General features: G+C 54.3%; 8 protein-coding genes across 8 annotated transcripts; 3 read left to right on the top strand and 5 right to left on the bottom strand.

Annotated features, from left to right (window-relative positions):
• Nucleotides 1-604: 604 nt before the first annotated feature.
• Nucleotides 605-3,262, bottom strand: J4E83_009365 (uncharacterized protein; the record flags this gene model as incomplete). Its single annotated transcript, XM_049336254.1, has 3 exons — nt 605-1,017; nt 1,068-1,167; nt 1,217-3,262. 3 exons carry the CDS (start codon nt 3,260-3,262, stop codon nt 605-607), a joined length of 2,559 nt encoding a protein of 852 aa, XP_049184578.1.
• Nucleotides 3,263-4,703: 1,441 nt separating this feature from the next.
• On the bottom strand, nt 4,704-6,511 carry J4E83_009364 (uncharacterized protein; the record flags this gene model as incomplete). The annotated part of the gene is made up of 2 exons (XM_049336253.1): nt 4,704-6,187; nt 6,250-6,511. The coding sequence occupies 2 exons, from the start codon at nt 6,509-6,511 to the stop codon at nt 4,704-4,706; spliced, it is 1,746 nt and encodes a 581-aa protein (XP_049184577.1).
• Nucleotides 6,512-6,948: 437 nt separating this feature from the next.
• On the top strand, nt 6,949-9,105 carry J4E83_009363 (uncharacterized protein; the record flags this gene model as incomplete). The annotated part of the gene is made up of 5 exons (XM_049336252.1): nt 6,949-7,004; nt 7,063-7,129; nt 7,192-7,544; nt 7,591-8,830; nt 8,896-9,105. 5 exons carry the CDS (start codon nt 6,949-6,951, stop codon nt 9,103-9,105), a joined length of 1,926 nt encoding a protein of 641 aa, XP_049184576.1.
• A 3,998-nt stretch (nt 9,106-13,103) lies between these two features.
• J4E83_009362 (uncharacterized protein) lies at nt 13,104-14,509 on the bottom strand (the record flags this gene model as incomplete). The annotated part of the gene is made up of 2 exons (XM_049336251.1): nt 13,104-13,655; nt 13,970-14,509. The coding sequence occupies 2 exons, from the start codon at nt 14,507-14,509 to the stop codon at nt 13,104-13,106; spliced, it is 1,092 nt and encodes a 363-aa protein (XP_049184575.1).
• Nucleotides 14,510-14,870: 361 nt separating this feature from the next.
• J4E83_009361 (uncharacterized protein) lies at nt 14,871-17,888 on the bottom strand (the record flags this gene model as incomplete). The annotated part of the gene is made up of 1 exon (XM_049336250.1): nt 14,871-17,888. The coding sequence occupies one exon, from the start codon at nt 17,886-17,888 to the stop codon at nt 14,871-14,873; it is 3,018 nt and encodes a 1,005-aa protein (XP_049184574.1).
• Nucleotides 17,889-18,196: 308 nt separating this feature from the next.
• On the top strand, nt 18,197-18,979 carry J4E83_009360 (uncharacterized protein; the record flags this gene model as incomplete). Its single annotated transcript, XM_049336249.1, has 1 exon — nt 18,197-18,979. The coding sequence occupies one exon, from the start codon at nt 18,197-18,199 to the stop codon at nt 18,977-18,979; it is 783 nt and encodes a 260-aa protein (XP_049184573.1).
• An 894-nt stretch (nt 18,980-19,873) lies between these two features.
• On the top strand, nt 19,874-21,226 carry J4E83_009359 (uncharacterized protein; the record flags this gene model as incomplete). Its single annotated transcript, XM_049336248.1, has 2 exons — nt 19,874-20,972; nt 21,030-21,226. The coding sequence occupies 2 exons, from the start codon at nt 19,874-19,876 to the stop codon at nt 21,224-21,226; spliced, it is 1,296 nt and encodes a 431-aa protein (XP_049184572.1).
• A 505-nt stretch (nt 21,227-21,731) lies between these two features.
• J4E83_009358 (uncharacterized protein) lies at nt 21,732-23,066 on the bottom strand (the record flags this gene model as incomplete). Its single annotated transcript, XM_049336247.1, has 1 exon — nt 21,732-23,066. The coding sequence occupies one exon, from the start codon at nt 23,064-23,066 to the stop codon at nt 21,732-21,734; it is 1,335 nt and encodes a 444-aa protein (XP_049184571.1).
• Nucleotides 23,067-23,196: the final 130 nt, after the last annotated feature.

The raw sequence follows: 23,196 nt of genomic DNA, 5'->3' as shown, positions 1-23,196 counted from the left end.
ATTGCCATTTGATCTATCAGTATCCACATGTACTCCCAAAAGTTTTGATTACGAAGAGCCCTAATTGTTGCGCCTAGATGCTTAAGATTGCCAGACCTTGTGATATCGCTACGCTGTGGAACATTGAAAAGAACAAACATGACAAGTTGCCTGGCGCGCACGCATATCGGGCCCGAAAAGAAAGATTAGCACTGGAGAAAGCAATGGACTACTCCTGCAGGCACGATGGTCTTTAGGCACCATTTGTAGACTTTGGATTCAAATCTACCGCTTGTAGGGTGCCTGATCTGGCGCTTTGAGAGGACGGACGAGAAGGCGAATAGCGGATGGAGTAGTTACATGGGATGTATAAAGGCAAATTCCGTAGCGATCAAAGAGGGTACAGATGACCAAACTGATATTGCCCAATCGCATGACGTCTTCCTAGGTTTCGTGATATGTCGTTGATCGTTCGGTAAGGACGGAAGACGAGAAGTTTGGGTATAGCTGGGAAAATGTACATGGAAAGGGTATCGAAGTCCAGAAGCATGAAACAGCTCGCCATTACTCTTGTGGCTCTAACCGGAAGAACTCTTCATGCTGTAGTGATGTGCTCAGTAGGGGTTTAGTGGCCGCCGTTCTTCCTGAAGTTGAGCAACTGAGATAGGCTCGCCAGGCTGCATCCGCTCTTGAGGAAGTCGTGGCTGATCAGCTCTCCGGCGCTTGCCCGGGACTTTACGTCGACACAAAGGCAGACCGACAAGAAGGCCTTGAGCTCCTTGGAGAGCTTGTCTGGCTTCTTGAGACGAGGAGTGCCATTGGTGGCAATGAGATACAAAGCCTTGAGCGGTTCCTCATTCAGGTACGGTGGTTCAGACTCGATCATCTCAATGGCCATGATACCCAAAGACCAGATATCGACCTTGTTGCCATACTCTTTTTGCTTGACGACTTCAGGGGCCATCCAGTATGGAGTTCCGACCATAGTTGCACGCTTGCTGCGCTGCTCAGTAAGTTTCGCACTGAAACCAAAGTCGGCTATCAAAGGTTAGCAAGCTGACGACAGAGGATACGTGGCGGATACATACTGATCTTGACATTGCCACGGCCATCGAGCAAGACATTGTCACTCTTGATGTCTCGGTGGATGATGTTCAAGTTATGAAGGTACTCAAGTCCCTTGCAGGTCTAATGATTGTCAGTGTAGATTCCCGAAAGTCCATGCTACGTAGCTTACCTCGAAGCAAATCGTCGCGATCTGGTCTTCGCTAATGGAAGGGTTGTTGTCAATGATGTCGGTCAAAGCACCTCCCTCCATGAACTCCATGACGACCCAAAGCTCGGACTGCTCCTCTTGCAAGAACGCGTCCAAGAAGTTGACGATGTTGGGGTGTTTGCTGTCCTTCATGACAATAATCTCGTTTACGATAAGTTCTTTGCGTGGCTGGTTGCGGAGATCCATTTGCTTGATAGCGACCTGTGCACGTGGGCCATTTTCTTGCATAACCCTTCGGGCCATGGGCGAAGTGGCACCTTCACGGATGCGAGCGACATACACGGAACCACTAGCACCTTGACCAATCTTCTTTTGCTTGTTGTACGAGTCCAGTGGCCGTTCTTTGGATACGACCTCCCGGAGCTTCGCCATGACCTCGCCTTCGGACATGCTGGACATGCGCACATCCTTCCGTGCTGGCTCCTCCTTGGGCTTAGCAGTAAGGGCCTGCTCGGCCTTCTTCACTGCATCACTGACAGGAGCATTCTGAGGCTTAGCAACGTTCAACGGCTTGGGTGCAGCACCTGGTTGGTATTGCTTTTGCTGTTGGTTTTGACCATTAGCAACCCTGGGAACCTGGCCACTCGAATTCTTCGAGGCCATGGGCGGTCGCTGCTGAGTTGACTGCGCTTTGGAAGGAGATGTGCTGTAGCCACCATTCTGTTGTTGAGGTGCTGGAGGTGCTTGACGCTGTGCGACTGGCTGCCGCGGGGGCTGCTGCTGTGGGCCTCTTGCACCAGGAGTCGATGGCGCAGGGCGGCTGGGGTTGTACTTCTGGCCTGACGGGCTCTGATCTCGCGAATCGAAGCTGCCTCCGCCAATATCTTGTTGTGCCATAGGGACCCTCGGTATTTTCGCAAGTTGCCTATTGTAGTCTTCATCCACCTCGCGTTGCTCGCGCTCGTACGCCTCCCTCTGCTTCTGGAGTTCGCGTTCGCGCTGTGCCCTGACCTGGTCCTCTTGCCTCCTCCTATCCTGTTCGTAGCGATCTTGTTCGTAGCGATCCTGTTCGTAGCGATCCTGTTCGTAGCGGTTTTGTTCGTAGCGGTTTTGTTGCTGCGAAGCCGAGTTTTGCTGACCGCCATAGCCTTGACTGTAGCTGTCTTTTCGCTGATAATTGCCAGGCGGTGCAGGGCGCGGAGGCGCAACAGAATTGCCGCTGCCACCGTATCCAAGCTGCTTCTCCATTCCAGCATTTGTTGGCGGGGTCGGAGTGAGACTCGGGTATTGCTGAGGGTCCTCGGAGCGCTTGACAAGCTTTTCGGTGTAGAACTCCAAAACTTCCAGAACAGCCTTGGGGTTCTTTGCATAGTCGTCTTTAGTCAGAGCGGATGCGGTGAGAAGCTTCTCCCATTCTACCGGCAGACCGACGAACGCTCCGCTGTTAGGGTCGAAGCCTACGTGCACTCTGTGGGTGAAGTTGGTGGGGTTGCTGACACCGCCCATGCTGGGACAGCGCTGGTAGATGCTGTCGATCCATGAGTAGACGTCATCGTCAGTCTCGACCTTGCATGTAATGATCTTTGTAGGGCCATCGCGGGGCGGGGACGAGCCCTTGCTGGTGTTGGCAGCCTTGGTAATTTCAAAGGACAAAGGCTGCGTGTCTGATCGCTCCACGCCGAGGATGTCTCGCAGTTGAATCGTGGTTGATGCTTTGGAGGCATTAGGGCTCTTGAAGAAGTTCAGCTCGAATTCGCGCAGTACCAGCCACCGCTCGGTCCAGATCAAAGCTTTGACCCAGGATGCATCCTTGACCTTGACCATGCCCTCTTTGACTGTGGCCGTTGTCGAGACGCTTCTCTCGGACTGTGTGCGTACAAGCGACATTTGCGAGCCGTTGTTGAGAGCAGGCGACCGCATACTCAGACCGGCCATGTTGCCCGGCTTGTTGGGGTTGGTGTCGGGGAAAGTGGCAAGGTGGTTGTTGGTCCTGGTGGATGATTGCGGTGCTTGGATGGGTGGTTTTGGTGCTGCACGGGTGTTCTCGAAATGTCCATTGGGATACATGCTGGAGCAATGTGGTCAGCGGCCGGTCTCGCGAGTGGCAGTCTGATTGAAACGGGGCAGGTGACGCTGCTGCCGTTTGGGGTTGAAAGGCGGTGTTTGGGGCAGCCAGACGACAGCTGAGGAAGGAGCGCCAGGGGACTCACATGGGCAGACTATCGTTGTAGCAACAACAGTCGAATTATACAATAGCTACAATAGCTTCGTGAGTCGTTCACTGCCTCTGGTGCGGCCAGGCAGTCGAGGGTGAGTGTGGTGAATAGCGGGGGACCCGTGCTCAATGGGGTGAGCAAGTAAGTGGCGGGGCGATGTTGAGCGAGGTTTGGGTCAACTCTCACTGAGACAGAGGGCGCTGGGGTGGTGTCGAGGACGCAGCGTCCGGAGATGGGGGTCGCGTCGAGTAAGCAGCAATGCGAGGGTCGGGCTGCAGCAGAGCGGGATACCAGTCCTGATCCTGAAAGCGAGCGGGCGCTGCTGCCAATCCAAATCGCAAAGCGTCGCGCCGAGTCGTCTTCAGCGAGGATGCCACATTCGAGAACTGCACACGCAGGGTAAATAGGAGAAGCTGGCAGGCTGCGGGCGAGAGCGCAGTCGTGTCTGGTGCACGCAGTCGTGGTAGGGCCTGGAGTGGAACCCTTTCTCCTGGCACCATTGGCTTTGGGCACTGGCGCGCTAGCATCCGGCACGGAACTTTCTCTCACGTGCGCTCGACTCCTCTTCGGACGTCGAGCCTGAAAGGAACGCGATGTGCACTCATTGGCTGTTGCCACTCGAGCAGCGGAGGACTACCAGCGGCATGAGTCTACTACAGACGTTTCATCAGCAGACAGGCGCGACAACGGCAGAGGGTCCGGCTTGATCGCCCGGCGGTTGCAAGTACACCATCTCGTTCAGCGTTTCAGAAGAAGGCAAATTGACGTCTGAAACCCTTCTGGCTGGCCGCCAAAACCTTCCACAGCCTCCACCGGTGCATATTTAGAAACCGTGCCGCTCGCGACGTCGGTGGCTGCTTGCCTGCTTGTGCAAAAGAAGGGTTCTCTACCAAACTACGGGATTTCACGTTGTGTCAAATGTCATTGATGTTCGTCTACATTTTTACAGTTCGCACTATGCATCCATTGCAGCTGCGCACATGGTCGCCATGTATATATGGGAAGGTATCGCGACGGCAACCACTATATATCATGTCCTATTGTTTCACGTCCCACGGCGCTCGATACACCGAGTACAAATCAGCATGTTTCAACCGTCTGTTGGATGATGCCCGCCTCCGACCCCACCATTACAGCCGCTATCCCTGTCGCGACACCCGGCGATGCACGTCATGACAACAGGGGCACATGTGCACAAAGTGAACAGTTTGCAGCAAAAGTCGAGCGCACTGAACCTGCCCGGGCATGTTGCGACCGCATTTCGATAGCTTTGGTTTACTCCGGAAATTACTCTATTCTACACCCCAAACGCCCAAAACGTCCCTGCCCGCGCCCTCGTGTTCCTTGTTCTTGCGCGCTTGGAGTGCTTTTACCCTGCGAACGGATAGTCCAACAGCCAGAGGACCCAGGATAGTGCACAGAACGATGGCCCAAGTCACGACAAGAAATATATCGGTTGGCTCGCCTGAAGTCTCTCCAAAGACGCCCTGGGACTCGGCGACACCGGAAATTAGGAAGCCAATCTCTCCACGAGCGCACATTGCAAAGGCGAGGATCAGTGGCGGGTGCAGCGAAAAGGGCTTTGGTGGATTGGGCGAAGATCGGGCCTCGCTTTCGGTACTACTTGGTGAAGTTGTCGGGCGGCTTCGCGATGGGGTAGCTCTTGCCTGCGTTGTAGTGATTCCTTCTTGCGCGGGAGGTGCGCCGCCGCTCTTTCCCCACAGGTGAGGCACCGAAGGCAGGCGCACCTTGGACAGAATTCTGCTGGGCGCTTTTTTGCCTGGGGATATAGAAAACCGAACGAGCCAGAAACCACACACAAGCTTTGCGAAGGTCATGAGAACAGCGTAGACGATGCCTCGCCAGACTATCGCGCCCCTGAACATACGTGTGATGGGTATCGAGAATCCGATGGATGCGAAGAAGAACGGTTGTAGGATCTTCGACACTGCGGGATGGTAGTACTGCTCGTAGATGGCTGCACCACCGGTCGCAACCACATGCTCTTCACTCTCCATGTCGGTGGGTCGAGACGGAATTGCTCCTTGATTTTGGTCTGCTGTGGTCTTTGACGCATCGGGAGACGAGCCTTCTGAGCTCTCAAGCATTGGACCGACAGTTGCCTGTCTTTTCTCATCTACTGCATTTGTAGCTGGAAAGCTTGTAGGATGGGGCACGTCAGAGTCCCACCAACTAATGCTAGCTCCCGCGATATACGCAGCGAACAGATTTGATGTGCCCGCATATGTAGCTCCCGCGACAAGAGCAATGAGAACCAGCGTGTGGATCACGAAGGCTGTTTGTGTTCGCTGTAGCAAGGCACTCAGATGTGCGCCCGGGTGAGCTTCGCGGTACGCGTTCAGCCATGCGGTCGAAGGCTTCGCGACGAAGAGACAGACAAGAGGTGCGATAATCGCAAAAGCAATCGAAACGAAGACTGGGCGAACGACTGTTACCCAGCTGAAGTGGTCGCCACCTAAGTTGGAGATGACTTGCACCATGACTAGTCCCACGACGTCGTCCATCATAGCGGCGCTTGTGAGAACAACGCCTAGGCGGGTGGTAGCCAAGCCACTCGACCCGAGAACCGTGAAGGTTGTGCCCAGGCTGGTGGAGCATAGAGCAGCGCCAGCGGCGAAAGCTTGTACTGGGCTAGCATCCAGTAAGCCTTGCAGAGTGTACGAGAGCCCGATAGGAAGTAGAATTCCCGTGAGTGCGACGCCAGAAGATAGAAGCAGATTTGCCTTCAGTGATTGGAACGAGGTAGAAAGCCCGCCTGGCGAGCGTTAGTCAATGCCACAGATATGGGTTGGGTTGGGCGATGCAGCGCATGCAGACCTTCATAGACAAGCAGTATCAATCCCAGATAGCCTAGTTGCACGACCGTCTCTTCTAAGCTCTCGGATAGCCACTTCGCACCTGGCGTGCCCCATGCAATGCCAACCAAAACCTGGCCCAGCAGACCGCAGTACAGCACCCTGTCGAGAGCAGCATTGACGACGTTAAGGAGGAGGAGGAAAGACGTGAGCACGAGAATGACAACGATGCCCGGCTCATGATATGGCAGCGACGCGGCATCTTGAGACGCGTCTACAGCCATGATGCAGGCAAGAGCGATGGAGGACCAATATGGCGTGTGTGGCGCCTGCTATACCCGGCGCGGTGCAGCCACGAGGCAAGTGAATGCGAGTAGATAGATGGCTAGATACACGCGCTACTCCAAGGGTATCTTGGGCATTGTCTCTCTGTCTCAGCAAGCATTGGACGAAGAGACTGTAGACCAGATATCGCGTGTCGTCGCAGCCAGCCAACCAGAGGCGACTCGGGCGCCCAAGGCTGTGTGGATCCAGGGGCCCCGCTACTGGGACAGGGGTGCAGCGACAGCCGAAGCCGCGCCCGCAGTCAGCCATTCATTGTTTTGGGCCAGGACTCTGGAAAACACGCCCGAGTAGTCGCCAGCTAGCATCCCGTATCCACCCAAATATATTCCTACCTGCATGCGCCCAGTCCGAGTGAGAGGCCTGATGCACACTGATCATGGCGCCGCTTGAACAGCAATGGGTCAAGGTCCAGCAGAAGACATTCACCAAGTGGTACGCTGCAACCCCCGCCGCTGCCCCGGCCCCGACGCCACTACTCACACCGCTGCAGGCTGAACAGCAAGCTCAAGATCCGCGAAGTCGAGATCAAGGACCTCATCATCGACCTCTCGGACGGTGTACGTGCCCCGCTTGGCCCCCAATATGGCCTCTCCCCGCATCACGTCCTAACGCCCCCTAGATCATACTCATACACCTCCTCGAGATCCTCAGCAACGAATCCCTCGGCCGCTATGCCTCCCGACCCAAGCTGCGCGTGCAGAAGTTTGAGAACGTCAACAAGTCGCTCGACTTCATCCGGAGTCGGAGGATCCAGCTTACCAATACCGGTGCCGAAGATGTCGTCGACGGCAACAGCAAGATCATCCTGGGCCTGATATGGACCCTCATTCTGCGCTTCACCATCAGCGACATCAACGAAGAGGGTCTCAGTGCCAAGGAGGGTCTGCTGCTGTGGTGTCAGCGGAAGACGGCCTGCTACGATGAGGTCGAAGTCCGTGACTTCTCCACGAGCTGGAACGACGGACTGGCATTGTAGGTGGAGCACTCTTTGGTGGGAGACTGGGCTAACAACAGACAGCTGCGCCCTGCTCGACATCCACCGTCCCGATCTCATCGATTACGACAGCCTAGACAAGAGCGACCACCGCGGCAACATGCAGCTTGCATTCGACATCGCCTCCAAAGAGATTGGCATTCCCGATCTGCTCGATGTGGAGGACGTGTGCGACGTCGCGAAGCCCGATGAGCGTTCACTCATGACATACATTGCCTACTGGTTCCACGCCTTCTCGCAGATGGAGCGCGTAGAGAATGCTGGGCGGCGAGTCGAGAAGTTCGTCGCGAATATGCAGGGAGCCTGGCAGATGCAAAACGACTTCGAGCGACGCATGCGCGAGCTGCTGGACCAGATCGCCAAGCAGCGCACACAATGGGAGGAGGCCAAGTTCGACGGGACATACGCAGACGCTAGGAACCAGTCGACCGAGTTCACCGCCTGGAAGCGCAAGAGCAAGCGAACATGGGTAGCCGAGAAGTCAGACCTGGTGGGACTACTAGGGAATATAAGGACGAAGTTGGCCACATACCGGTTGCGACCGTACGATCCGCCCGCGGAGCTCAGCCTCGAAGCACTGGACAGCGCCTGGACGGGATTGATGAAGGCCGAGAGACAACGCTCCCAGGTCATCAACGAGACAATCAGAGACATCAAGAACGCTCTGCGGAAATCCTTCGCCGACAAAGCAAACGACTTCGCCCTGGCCCTCAACACACTCTCTACATCGATATCAGCGTTGGAAGGCGATGTTGAGGACCAGCTAGAGCACACAAAGGAGATCAGCAAGTCGCTTGCACCCCTGGACGAATACCTGAACCTCATAGCGTCCATCGACGAGCAATGCGCCGAAGCGAACATCGAGGAGAACGACTTCACAACATACACATACGACGAGCTAGAATACGAGCTGGGCTTGGTCCGCAGTTCGGTATCGAAGAAGCTTGCCTTCTTGGAAAACCAGATGGTGGCACGTAACATGACCAATCTCACCCCAATACAGCTTGAAGAGTTTGAATCAGTATTCAGGCATTTTGACCGCGATGTATCGAATTCGTTAGCAGAATTGGAGTTCTCTGCCGCATTGGCCAGTTTGGGCTTGGTATACGACGAAGAAGAAATGCACGAGAGATTCCGCGAAACTAGTGGTGGCAAAGACTATGTTACATTTGAACAGTTTATCCGATTCATGGTGGACGAAACCGAGGATCAAAATACCGCGGAGCAAGTCTTTGAGTCTTTCAAAGAGGTCGCCGACGGCAAGGTCAGTCTATACCCACCTCTTTCCCTCATTTCTCCATGTGTCACCAGCTACTAACATCCCACCAGCCATACGTGACCGAACTCGACCTCCGCCACTCCCTCGTCCCCGACGAAGTCATCGACGACCTCCTCTCCACCATGCCCGAGCATAAAGGCCCAGATATGGCAGAAGACCGCGACATACCCAAATTCGACTACATCACATACATGCAGCGGTACATGGGCGCCGACCGCGCCAACGGCACCGCTCCCGAGCCGGAGGTCAACGGCGAGTAGAACACGACCGACCTCGAGCATAGGGTTCTTCTTACCCCGGCGTTTGTATAGCCAGCCGTCCGGGAACCAACACAAGAGTTTGGATAGGTTAATAGCATGGATTGGATATTGAGATCGCTCAGCGGTGTATCGTTTGGTAGATTCTTTTCTTATGGTTCTTTTGCATAGTCAGTGGCTAGTTTTGGAGTCATGAGTCCGCTGTTAAGTTGGTTATTGAGATGGTATACACGGCAAGGACGGAGGATATGGATGAATTGGAATTGAATGGATTGGTCAGGCTCTTTGGAGTAAGGCGCGCGACTTATTGCATGTTTGATCACGTTGGATACCACGCAGATAGCTGAAGAATTATTGAAATTAGTCGTAATCATGAAGTTGGCTGCTGATGATGTTTGAGGTGTTGAGGGTGAAGGGTGGGGTTGTTGTATGCTGGGACGCTACTGCCATTCGTGTTGGGTTAGCAACGTCATCGCTCTTTGACTTCCAATCAACATCACCTAGACTTCTCATACTCCATTTACTTCAGAACTGCATCTACAGTCTCGCCATTTCCTAGTTCTCGCTTTTCTTTTACTGAGTGTTTTTTACGCATTGCAGCCTTTACTGTCACCATCGACTTCCTATCGCTCTTGCCTTTTAGTGACTTTGTCGTGGAACCTTGTTCCGTCTCTCATGCAATCAATTTGGCTTCAAGACGGCAAGCATGGAATCTAGTATAACACACAATTCACCATGCAGTCATCGAGAGCGAGTCTTCCAGCGTAAAAAGCTACCAACCCCTACCAGACCAACGCCGATACTCTCACCATCTCTCTCGTCTCCCGCCTACACCACCTCCACGTCGCCTCCACCCACACTAGCTTTGCGTTGTAGCTAGCGCAAAGCTTGCAGACGATATGGATGACCGGGTAGGAACGAGCGACAGGCTTGCGACACTAGACGAGTCACAGTTGCAAACAACAGTCTGTGAGAACTGGAAAACATATAGTCGCGCACTGGAGTCGTAGCCAGCAAGGCGTGGATGGCTGCTTCGAGCAGCCGTGGAAGCTCGACACAAGCAGGTGGTGTTAGTGTGGCGAGAAGTTCGAGTTGCGAACGACAGAACTCTGCTCTCCGCATGCGGAGAGAGGGTGAGGACTAAGAAGGGAATCGGATGTAACGGCCGGATCAACCTTACATCACAGAATTGACAGCCTTAACGGCCCGCTCGCTCACCGGGCCCGCTGAAAAAGTACGTGCACCAAACTACTTTCTCCAACCAACATTGACGCCGACAGCCTGCTGGTCAATGCTATAGCTGCCTTTAATACAGACGTTCACGCAAATGTAGTCTCTACAAAGGGAAACGTTTTTACGGATCCTGTCGCTATAATAGCGCAAGGTATCATCTGGCATTGCATACATCCGATCTTTCGGCCGGAAGTCTAAGCCGACATGAAAGTGGGGTTCTCATCCAGCGAGGGAGAGAATGCTCGGTATCGTGGCGACGTCGAGCGGACCATGGTGGATCACATTGTTGGTTCACCAGAGAAGGCTTTAAATGACAACATACCACAGGGTGAAAGGGGAAGACGCGTGGACAGGAGGGTTGGTACTGTTATCGCTAACACCGATGACGTTAGTGTGTCGCTCAAAGGTGCATTGATTGTAGCGGGCAGGCGAGCGTTCGTGCATCTCAAAGTATTGCAAGCTGGTAGCATGGAGTCTTCTACTTCACACCAGGTAGATGTCTTGTTCTTCGACGTCCCAATCTACCCACTCCTTGCTCCCGTCAGCACCCAATGGATAATTAAAAAGGATGTCGCCATAACCCTCCCACGAATCCGAATGTGAGCCCAATAGCCATGTCGCCCCGACATATTCGTAATGCTGCTTTCGACTAGTCCGTTCCAAGATGCAGGGCATTTCGCAACCAAAGATGATTGCGCATAAATCGTCTTCCCTGGTAATATCAGGAGCCATACCCCAGTATCCGCGCCTGGTAGAGATGAATCGCCTGTTGGCAATGGCGTTCTTCATGTTATGCCAAACGACGCTTTCATGAGATGCTAGTTCATCGTCGTGTGGGGGGTCGGCCGATGGCGTCCTGCCATACATTCCGTGGGTCTTGCGATATGTAATCATTGCAGCCCTAGACTGATAGTAACGAAAAGGATTTCCATAGGTCATACCGCAGGCAAAACAATCTATGAAGGCATCCAAACTGCGATGAGTCCCGTAAGGCGAAGTGTTGAGCGTCTGAGAAACAAAGGCCCAGGCCTCACTGAACATTTCCTGCTGATCCTCTTCTTCTCCTTGGAAGATGTCTGAAACATACAGAACACTATCGAAAATAACACCTTTTACGGAAAGGATGTGATCATCTATGATTTTGGGTTCACAGATGGATCCGTCACGAGCACTGGTAGGCAGCTTGCGTGCAACTGATGCGCTCGGAAGTGAGACTCTACTATCATCATCCCAGCGTGGTACCCATGACGGTGTTTCAAGGAATTCCCTGTTATGTGGGTGACAGACATAATCCAGTATCTGAATATCCTTTGCTTCTTGGATGTACCTTACTGCGAATTGATGGTACACCTGTAGAGGGGATAGGTGATAGTCAGGTTCCATAGCAACCGGACGCTCCCTGCTGTCAAACAGTTCCATGAAAGCGTATATTCTATCGCGACGATCTGATAGCTGCAGAAATCTTCCAGAGTGGAGCTGTGATAGCAGAGACTGCGCCGGCCATAAGGCTCCATCAGCTAAAGTTGCAACAAAAGCCTCCTCTCTCTGTCTGGAAGCCTGCATATGGGACATCATGGTGCCTGACCAGAAGTCGAAATTATCGCGAACTTGGCTCCCACGCATTTCCAACCATAGGGATATTCGTATCAGCTTTTTCCAGCTGAATACACTATTGTGCCAGATGACTAAACCGTACTGCGCGACTGCTGCTTCTCTGACAACCCAACCACGCTTAAACCAGCTTTGACGGAACAGGTTGAATAGAGCATTCCAGCGAGAGTCAGACAGCAAGGTAGCATCACGTCTGAGTTCAGGAAAGGCATCCGGCTCCATATTGATGTCTTTGCAAGTCAAGTCGATCAGCTGATAGACGTCATCCACTAAAGAGCACGCCAGTGGTCCATCGCCATAGTCCTCGAGTCCAATGTAGATCAAGACACACTTCGCCGACCGGTATATATCCCCCATAATGGCTACCTGGTGCCCCTTCTCTTCCAAATCATCTTGATTGATGCAAATGCCATCAGCCCATAGCTTACGCCGTTTATGAGGGAGCCGAAGTCGCCGCAGCACATTGGAAAGACTCTTGGTGATTCTGATCACGCGGCCGTCGCACATGATCTTCTTGTTCTTCTTGCTTTTGCCCCAGACATAGGATATAGCCTCGAATGTTGTCTTGGCCAAGGGCGCTGTCTGTAGACTGCATTTGAGAGGGTCGTTTCCGGTGCCTCGGTGTAGAACGATGTAGCGGAAAGACCCATCACGAGGCAGCTCGTTATATTGGTATGGCTGAGCTGGCGGGGTTTTGTGGGGTTTGCGTGGCATTGTGAAGGCTTCGCTGGCGTGGCCGGCAAAGGCCGTTGAAGTGATCTTTGGTATCGGAGCGAGACGTCGATTGAGGAAATGAAGAGCGAACGAAGGGTGTGAACGGTGAGGCTGGGGAGTGGGAAGAGATTGAGAATGAACAGGCTGAAAGCGGGGAAGATGACTTCCGATCTCGTGCATGATATTTGCAACCATGCATTGCTACCCATGATGGCAGGGGCTGTGCCGCATTGCTGCATACACAACACTATGTCTTGATAAGAAAAACGTATCCAAAATGACCCCAGCATCTCCATCAATCCCGACTATCTTGCATGGAATGTTAGTCAGATCTGCTGCAACATAGAGTTTCTGTTTTTCTTTGGTCTCGCGAGCACCTAATCTGCCCCTGTACATATACCCCATGCTGTGAGATGCTTCCTGAAACCCACCAATAAGAGTCGCTACTTCCTCGCCATATCCTGCGCCACAATCGCCCGAACATACCCCGCCACCTTCTCCGCCACCGGCACCCCGTGGCGAATACAAAACCCATGCGGCCACCCCTCCCTCTCATCAATCTCCATAATGGGTTTCCAATTCTCGCCCTGGCCCTCAACCTCCTCTACGCCATCCCCACGGCTGAACCTCCCGCGAGTGTGGATCAGCGCATCCCTCGTCGCATCAGCAACCCAATGATCTTTGCGTGCGAACAAGAAGCGCAAGATGGGCCGCGGGTGCGGATGCTTGGTTGCGGGCTCTGAAGCGGCGGCGCCCCAGATCTCCTCGTCCCAGATGTCGGTGTCGATTTGGAACATCTCATCGCGGGCCATGTGGAGTGCTTCGTGGATGCCGTGGGGGGATTTGACAAAGGCGGCGGTGGTTTGCGCGGCGTCCGTGGGGAAGTCCATGAATTTTGCGATTAGGGTTGTAAGAATTGAGATGGGTAAGAACATGGTAAGAAAGTTGACGAAGAGGGCTGCGAAGGTCGCAAAATTGGAGTTCTTCAGGAAGGGCTACACGATACTGTTAGCATATGCCAGAAAGACATGTATAAGGACGCGTCCAACAAAACAGTCGGCCCATGTCTTAATGGAACGCGAGATGCATCCCAAGGCTCTTGGATTTGAGGTACCTCTCATCAGAGAGCACCTCCTCGCGCATGGGTCGTATGAAATGCGGAAGTTGTGCCTAGCCCGCCATCTCCAGGCCATCGTAGGGGATGCGTCCCAAGAAACGCTCGAATCTCAGGCGAAAGAAGAAGCTCTTGTGTTGACGATACTGCTCTTTCGTAGAGAGGACCTGATTGGATCAAGGAAAATGTACTCACAGAAGCCTTCATCCCACTCTCACTCCTCGCAATATCCACCACCGTAGGAAACAGCCCCACCGCCCCAACAACCCTCGTCTCAAAATCCTCCCCCACCATCCCATGCGCCCTCAACCTCCTAATAATCTCCAGACAAATATAACTCCCCACACTATGCCCCACCAAAACCACCCTAACATCCCTCGCACCACCACTCTCCTTAACCTCCTCCACCAGCTCCGCAAGCTCATCCTCCGAATGCCTAATCTGGTCTTGCAACCCATACGGCGGCTGTTTCCGCCATTTCATAGTCTTGATCTCAGCGTCGTTCATTTCAAACCCGGAGAGACTGCGGCCGTAGACTTGGAATTCTATGGACCGGTCCGAGGCGGTGTTGTGGGTTAGTAGCCCGTAGAGGTGGGTGAGGAAGGTGCGGTAGTATTCTACGAGGCCTGGGTTGCCGGTTACGAAGTAGATGAGGTAGGTGCGGGATGCGGGTTTCTTTCCGGGCTCCGGGGGTGTGCGGAGGTGGATCTGCGAGGCGGGGGCTGTGGAAGACATTTTGGGGGACGGGGACGGTGCTGGATTGGTATTGTGAGGTTGGAGAGGGGACTGAAGTGCGTTTTGAAGAAGCGCGACTTTTGATATCTCGGATGCGCTAATGTTCTAACCGGGGATCGTGCATGGGGGCGCTATGCTTTGTGTGGTATAGCGTGCGTCGACGGCTTCCAGGTTCTAGAACCACGGACTGTCCTGACCGACAGAGATCGACCACCCGACTTCGGAAATGTGTTAAACGTTGACATTATACAAAAAAGACATGGAGCGCAATACAGGTACGTTCGCTTGATATTACCAGGTACTGATCGGGTATCACTACATCTGCCAATGACTAGTCCTTCATCAATTTCCAAGTGCATGCTCAGTCCTGCTTCAAAAACAACTCAAGCACTCCAACCATCTTCTCTTTCCTAGCTGCCCTTTCCTTCTCTCTACCACCATCCTTCCACTTGACTAGACAATCCGCAAAGACAACAGCGTAGTTCCTCACGATAAGCTGGCGGATAGCCTGTTCAGGCACCCGACTCAACGTCTTCCTTCTGACCTTGGCTTGCGGACTAGACGGAAGGCTCATATCCATGCTTGCTCTCTTGTTGCTATCCTCCGGGCGCGGCTTCGACACCTCGGTAATCTGGTTCGCGATGTTTTGGAGAAAGGAGAGAATGAGGAGGAAAGTAGCGTTGTGGTTGGGTGCTGTTGCTAGTATCTCCAAGATGGTCATCTTCTCGTCGTCAGATGTGAAGAAGGGGGAAGATGCACTTTTCGAGGCCTTCTCCTGACGGGCTAATGCTTCTTCTAACTTTTCCCACAGACTCTTGGTGATCACGCCGTCTGTGAGGCTGGAGAGGAAAGTGATGAGGGCTTCAGCTAACATTTCGACCCGCTCGGTGCTGCGGGTCTCCGGATAGAATGCGTCGACGAATGGGGTATCGCAGTCCAGCGCCTCATAAATCCCTGCAAGCTCGTCCTCTCTGTCATGTCCATTATTATTTCGACCCTCAACAAAAGGCCACCCTGCGTTGTCCTGCCAGGGCGCCCTCTCCCCTTCGCTCTTGGTCATGTCCCATTCGGCCAGGGTTCGCTCCGTCAGGTCTTCTATCGCCTCGGTCAGCCGAAATACTTCCCTAGGCACGCTCCATTTTACCTCGCCACGGGCTGGTATCTGGTTTTGCAGCTTTCTGATACCGCCTTCGGGAATCTTGATCAGCTTGTCAATGGACCTTGCGAGTGCCGACGGTTGCCAGTGGGCGCGTATTGGGAGGAAGTGGTCACGTCCGTTTTCGACGCGGAGAACGAGGATTTCGTCAAGCACGGCATCTCCTTCGTTGAGATCGCGAACTGAACTGGTACTCTCAATCTTGAGTTTCAGCTCGACATTAAGTACCTCGGCAGGCGCGAGCGTGAAGTATTGATGGATGTCGTCTGGACTTGGCTTATCAAGCTTGTCTTGGGCCTTGTCAAAAGTAACAGAGAGCCATGGCGGGAACGGGCCGGCAGGTTGGTCTTTGTCCACCGGACGATCAGCGAACCCGAAGGTGGCTGGTACCCGACCAGTGTTTGCGATGGTGATGTTACGTCTTGTAGACTTTGCGAACTTGACGTCACCGAAGTCGACACCTTCGAAGGTGCTGTCTGTTTTGTCTCGCCCGTCAGATGGAGAGCCAGTCGCCCGTTCTACCACTACTGCAATCGACGGGCGGCCTTCGTTCTCCTGGCGGTCTATCTCACGAGCGACTTCGGCATGAATGGCAGTCTTCAGCTCAGGGATGACGGCGTCGTATTGCAGTTTGAAGACAGCGTCCAAGGGTTTGTGGTCGGAACTGAGAACACGCATGTGGGTGGTGTAGTACTCGAGCAGTATCTCAGCCTCGAGATCGTCTTTGGTCTTGATCGGCTCAGGCTCTGGGTCCTCGTTTTCATCGTAGTCGTCGTCACCATCGTTGTCTTCGTCATAGGCGTACAATACATTCTTGACACTGTTGACATCGTAGTCGCCTGGCAGATCGATCCCCTCCATCTCTTCAGCATGTTTACGTGCCGCCTCTTGTTCTCTGACTCGGGTTTCATATTCCTGTTTAGATGCTCGCGTACGGTAAAGGATGCGATCGCACCAACTAGGACAGCGGCGCTTCTCGCTTGAGTCGAAAACGCCAACTTTGCCGACGTCGTACTTGTAGGACGGCAAGAACCGAATCGGGCCTTCTTCCCACCCATCATGGAAAGCCTTGTCGCTCTTCATCATTTGGTGCAACTCATCGTGCGGTAGTAGGGATGAGATGGTGGTTTGCAGTGAGGCTGGATCGAGTTCTGGCGGCATAGGAACGGCGTCGCGCGCTTCTTCAGATGATTGCTTCGAGCCATACCCGGAGTCGTCAGATGTCGAAGTACGACCGGCATTTTCTTCTTTGTCCAAGTCTTTTGTATGTATGGTGAGTAGGCGGCGCACGTCGTCGCCTGGCATGCCATGGAGACGATAGTTCAGGTCGCCAAACCAAAAGGCAAAGTCCTCGTCACCTAAACCTTCACCGGTGTTCTGCGAAGAGCCTAGGGAATCTATTACAGGATCGAAGCGTGTTCGGGAGTTGATCTGGGCAGCGTCCCAATTTCTTCTCTCCAAAGATGACTTGTCCGCTCCAGCCGCCAGATGGGAATTTATGAAGACGAGCCGAGTTGTCTCTCCCAGAACGATGCGGGTCGTGACACCGCCCTTGTTGCCCATGTATCCCATCAAGCCAGTGCCGACACTTGTGGTACTAACATTCTTGATCTGCGGTAGGACGGCTGGGGAGGCATAGATGACTAGCCACAGACCAATGAGCTGCTGCTCTGATACCAGCTGATAGCCCTTGGGCAGCACAGCTTCCAGCGAGGCTTTCCATTTGTTCGCCGTGGAGGGGTCGGTGAAGGGTCTCAGAGCCTCTGCGGCAGAAGTGATGTCGACAATCTCCTGGAGACCCAGCACGTAGATATCGACCTCTTCTCTGCCTGGGACCTCTCCTGATTCGCGGTGGGGGACAGTAGGCTCTAATGTGCTATGCCGTGCTTCCTGGGCGGGAATGCTCTCTCTGCTGCCCTTGCCGTGCTCTCCAGGGTCGGACACGCCGAGCCCAGCGAGCGACTCTTCAATGCCCTTGCCCTGGACGAACCACTTGCCGACGTCTTGCTCGGTGCCTTTTTGCGCGCCCGTGTTCCAGGTGCCGACTTTGATGCGCACGTTGCGCGGTCGCGTGTACTCGGCGCGGCGCTCGTATAACGCCTGCGAGAGCGATGTCTGGTGGGTGGTGATGGAAGCTATGCTCGGCGTGCGCGGATCGAATGCGCCGGGGATGGTGGCATCGAGGCGCTCAGTGGAGCGCACGGAAGAGGCGTCGGGCGCCATGGCGGGGTGAAGGAGGATGGCGGAGGGCGAGGATGCGCGGCGAAGGTTTGCAGGGAGGCGATGCAGGGTCTGCGTGAATGTCGGGCAGTCATCCCATGGCGATTACTCTGTGTGATTAAGCGGGCAGTTGAGCCACAGTCCGCTCTTAGCAATGACGATGGTGAAGAGCCGGGCTGCCATGGCTGTGCTTAGCTCTTCGACACCCCACGCTGCAGGGCAGGAGCTTCCAGGGCTCGGTGCCTGACTACACCAATCCCGTCCACACTCCCTCGCCTTCACCTCCACCACAACAAACATCCATATCAGTCATGGCGCCACACCGCAAAGGCCGCGCAAACCAGAACCAGCCGCCTCCTCAGCCGTCAGACTACGAAACGGACGCGCCGCCTGCTGTCGACGTGCCCCTCCCACCGCCGCGGTCAAACGAAGAGCTCAACTTCTCCGTCCTGCGTCGCGAGTACGCCGACCTCGTCGCCATAGAGCATGTCACGCCCTACGCCGCGCTGTATACCTTCAACCTCGAGACGCAGTCATGGGAGAAGATGGGCATTGAGGGTACTCTCTTCATCTGCCAGCTGACTCCCTCGCCCATCGGCGCTGAGCGATACTGCGCCATCATCCTCAACCGTCGCGGCCTAGACAACTTCTACCAGGAGCTCACTAGCAGTGAAGAGATGGAGATATCTGATCCCTATGTCATCATTCAGGGCGAGCAGGTCTACGGCATCTGGATCTTCGCCGACCCACCACCAGCTTCCACCGCCAACTGCCGTGTCGAGACTGCCGCCAAGATGATGGACATCGCCGACAGGGCAAGAGCGAGCCGCGAAGCCCTTGAGCCTGCCGTACAAGCGAACGAGCCTGCCGAACCCGCTTCCTCTGCCCCGATGGGCCGCCAACTGTCTCTACGAGAGCTCTTCGGCCAACAACGCGAACAAGACGCCGGTTTCAGCATACACAACCACAACACCCAACATATGCCGAGCATGCATCAGCAACAACCATACATGCAGAACCCTGGCATAGCACAGCCTGACGTGCTAGGTCAGCTCTTCATGAAGGCAAAGCAAAACCACAATGGCCTTGGCTGATGTGACTTTACTTCAGGTGCTGTGCAACGGGAATTATTCGGCAAACGCGAATGCTCGCCCGCAGAGCCGCAGTCAGACGACACGCTTGTGCCCTCTTCGGAGTTCGACGCTCAAGTCAAATCAGCTCCGGAGCCACCCAGGAGCGCTTCAAGTCATTCCGTCAGAGAACACGAGCGCAGTATTGAGCGCGAGAATGATGGATAGTCATTTGTCATTGGCCACCTTCTCTACGACATTACATGGATGTTGATGAGATCCGTCTCCATCTTCATACTCTATTGGCTTGCTACGCACGAAGAGCGCACAGATCGGCAGATCATCTATATTCTTGTGTCCATCCAGATACTGCAGCTTGATGCGAGCTTGAAGGACTATTGGTATGGATCTCTCAAGAAAGGTTGCAGGTGCAATTGCCGATGTCGGCAGTCTTGTGGACGACGACATGAGGGCCGGTCCATCGTCGTATGAACTGGGGTCAGCTTGCTTTTCAGTGCACGTTTCAGTGTATGTACACTATTACTACATCGATACCCTATTCCAGGTCTTCAATCGTAATCCAATAGTGTAGACCATTCGACTGAATGCCAGCTTTATCTGACCATTGGTCATGACCTTTCCCCGCTGAACCTACATGAAGACTCTGATTCTTTAGCACTTATACGACGCGACGGTGAAATGTGAACAGGGGCATACGCCGTGATTTTGCTGTAAATGTATCTCAAGTCAAGTGTCATGAAAGGAAAACACGAGACAGCCCAGGGACCTGGTAGGGCTGAGTGACCTCACTCCCGCAGATCCCTGCATGCTACCCCACGGCGGGGCATGCGCTCCCAAAAATTTCCAGGCGCAAACACTCCCACGACGCAACAAGCCATTGTACACACATCACACACCATGTCTGAATCTCTCCGCGTTCTCCTAGTCGGCAACGGCGGTCGCGAACACGCCATCGCCTGGAAACTCCTGCAATCGCCCTCGATCGAGCACATATACGTCTGCCCCGGTAACGGCGGCACCGCAACCCTCTCCAGCAAAGTCACCAACGTAACCACCGTAAAAGACAGCGACTTCGCCGGCCTCGTCGCCTTCTCCAAAGAAAAGAACATCAACCTCTTGATACCCGGCCCCGAAGCCCCCCTCGTCGCCGGCATCGTCGACTACTTCCGCGACAATGGCCTCAGCAGCATCAAAGCCTTCGGACCCAGCGCAGCCGCCGCGCGCATGGAAGGCAGCAAGACCTTCAGCAAAGACTTCATGAAACGGCACAACATCCCCACCGCCGCCTACGAAAACTTCAGCAAATACGACGACGCAAAAGCATATCTCGACTCCATCTCCCACAACGTCGTAATCAAAGCCTCGGGTCTCGCAGCAGGAAAAGGCGTTATAATCCCGCAAACCAAAGAAGAAGCCCACGCCGCCCTCAAAGACATAATGCTCACCCGCGAATTCGGCACCGCAGGCGATGAAGTCGTAATCGAAGAGTTCCTAGAAGGCGACGAGTTATCCATCCTAACCTTCAGCGACGGCCGCACAATCAAATCCCTCCCTCCCGCACAGGACCACAAACGCATCTTCGACAACGACCAAGGCCCCAACACCGGCGGCATGGGAACATATGCGCCCACACTTATCGCACCCGCCGACGTGCTCTCGCAAGTCGACAAAGAGATCCTGCAACCCACCGTCGACGGCATGCGCGCCGAGGGCTTCGAGTTTAGAGGCGTGCTCTTCACGGGGCTGATGATGACGAAGAACGGGGCCAAGGTGCTGGAATACAACGTCCGGTTTGGAGACCCAGAGACGCAGAGCTTGCTGGCGCTTATGGAGGGGGATTTAGCGGAGGTTATGGCGGCGTGTGCGGAGGGGAGACTGGGGGATGTGGATGTTAAGGTGTCCGACAAGAGTGCCGCGACGGTTGTTGTGGCTGCGGGGGGTTACCCGGGGAGTTATGAGAAGGGCACGGTTATGAGGCTGGATGCTGTTCCTGAGGGTGAGTCTCTTTTTTCCTCTTATCTATGGAGGTTGTGATGATGCTAAGAAAACACAGATGTCGTCCTCTTCCACGCCGGAACTTCTTTCTCGGATAACACGCTCAAGACTGCCGGTGGCCGGGTCATCGCTTCTACGGCTACGGCGCCTACGCTGGAAGAAGCTGTTGCGAAGGCTTACAAGGGCGTCGAGTGCATACACTTTGAGGGGATGCAGTATCGCAAGGACATCGCTGGGCGAGCGCTGAAGAAGTAGAGGAGGATTTTGGGAAAACATGGCGTTTAGGGCAGGCATACCACAGACTTCGTTGGAAGTAAAAGCTGGAGGCGCGAAATGCGTTACATCAGAATTGAATATAGTGAGTGATGAGGATTGGATCTTTGCATTTGATGTTTGCTACTGAATATTCGGATCTTTTCGTCTAAGTATGCATAGTCTAAATTTGCTAAAGAGGGGATCAGGCATCCATTGCGCTGATGTGTTGTGTTCTTGCGTATAGATAATTGTGACAGGGACGAGACGTCTGCAGGCCGCGTTACTTGTTCGCGTCGAGTCTTGGATCGCTGTGATGGGGGACAGGCCTTGGATGCTGGAGATTATGACGAGAGCATCCGGGAGGATACGTTTTGATGGCTACCTACCTACCTACCTGGCCATCGCCTACATGGGAAGACATCGTGAATTAGCTACGTGAACAATTGTACTCAGCAATGCTCAATCCGAGAGCAAGGGTATTGACAATCGCCGTGACACGACATGATCAGGAGCTGCCATTGTCAGCCGTAGCCTTGTGCTTCTTCTCTTTCCTATGCTTCTTCTTCTCATGTGGTGCATCTTCGTCTTCCTTTTTCCGCTTCTTCTGCGTAGCGTCCTGATCGTCTGACACTTTACCATTTGACGCTTCAGTGTTGAGGATGTTCTGCGGTTCAGTGCCTCCTACAGTCTTCTCTTCTTGTTCCTTCAAGCGCGCGGCTCGCAGCTCATCTTTCTGCCGTATAGCGTCTTGCAGTACTGGGCTATTCCGCTTCAGGGCGTCTGCGGCCGCGGCGACACCAGCCTGCACCTTGTTCTGTCCATCGCCGCTGCCGAGCCATTCGTTGTCGTAGCCCCAGCCGGTGAGATACATGCCGATGTGGTAGCACTGCACGCTGTTCGAGTCGTAGGTCATGGGTTTCTCCTCTTTGGCGATGAGCTTGACGCCTTTGCCGAGAACAAGCTTGTTGAGCTGGTCTCTGGCTTGAGGATTCTCGATGATCTTCTCCTTGAAGCCGAGGAGTTGTGGTGCCCAGAGCTCAGTCAGCCATGTCTCTGCCGTCTCGAATCCGTTCTCTGGGTCGGATAGCACGATTGCTGCGACATAGGCTTCGACGATGTCGGCGACGACCTTCTGGTATTGCTTGGAGTTCTTGTCCCACTGAGAGCGATGCTTCAGTCGGTCTGGGAACCCATAGGCGTTGGAGAACTTGCTCAAAGCCGAGTTCTCGACTAGTCGTTCGCGCCAGGTGCAGAGGTCTGGGACGTCGACGTGTGGGAAGCGGTTATAGAGAGCGCGGGAGGCAATGAGTTCGATGTAGGCGTCGCCGAGGAGTTCGAGTCGCTCGTAGTCTAGACTGAGGTCACCGCCGAGCGTGGAGCCGGGGATGCTAGGGTCGAAGACGGCGGATCGATGCGTGAAGACTGCTTCGTGCAGGTGGGGTTCTTTGATAGGCGGTAAGGGAGGCAAGTCCTGGGCGGCGCGTACTTTGCGCTCGACGTATTCGGGTATGGCGACTTTGACTGCTTTGTCAGGCCGTTTCTCGTCGAGCTCGCGCTTCGCTCTGGCAGAGATTGGGTTGTTCCGGGCGCAAAGTAGGCGACGGAGCTCGTGCGCGTGATGGAGGATATCCTTGTCTGCCCCGACAGTCGCCTCTTCTGCGACAAATCTGTCCAGCAGAGCCGTTAGTCCAGTCTGCATGTCCTGGGAGGAGAGCTCAGGCTGCGGTGGATGTGAATTGTGATTCGCGCCGTTGCGATGCTGAGGCTGAGGCTGGTGCCTCTTGTGCTGTTGGTCCCAGCCATAGTGATTGAAGCCCCCACCACGTTTTTGCGACGCCATAGCCAGGAATGGTGGTCAGTCTTTGCGTGTGTGGTTGGTGACGAGTTGGTGCCTCGAAAGTTGGTGAGAGGCTCAGTCGCGCTAGTCGGGAGCGCCAAGGGCACCTCCGCGACATTTCAGATATCGCCGC

Source organism: Alternaria metachromatica (assembly GCF_023757995.1).
Source record: "Alternaria metachromatica strain BMP 0045 chromosome Unknown scaffold_32, whole genome shotgun sequence".
NCBI lineage: Eukaryota > Fungi > Ascomycota > Dothideomycetes > Pleosporales > Pleosporaceae > Alternaria > Alternaria metachromatica.
Note: the sequence above shows the minus strand (reverse complement) of the source record. Positions and strands in the feature narration are given on the sequence as shown.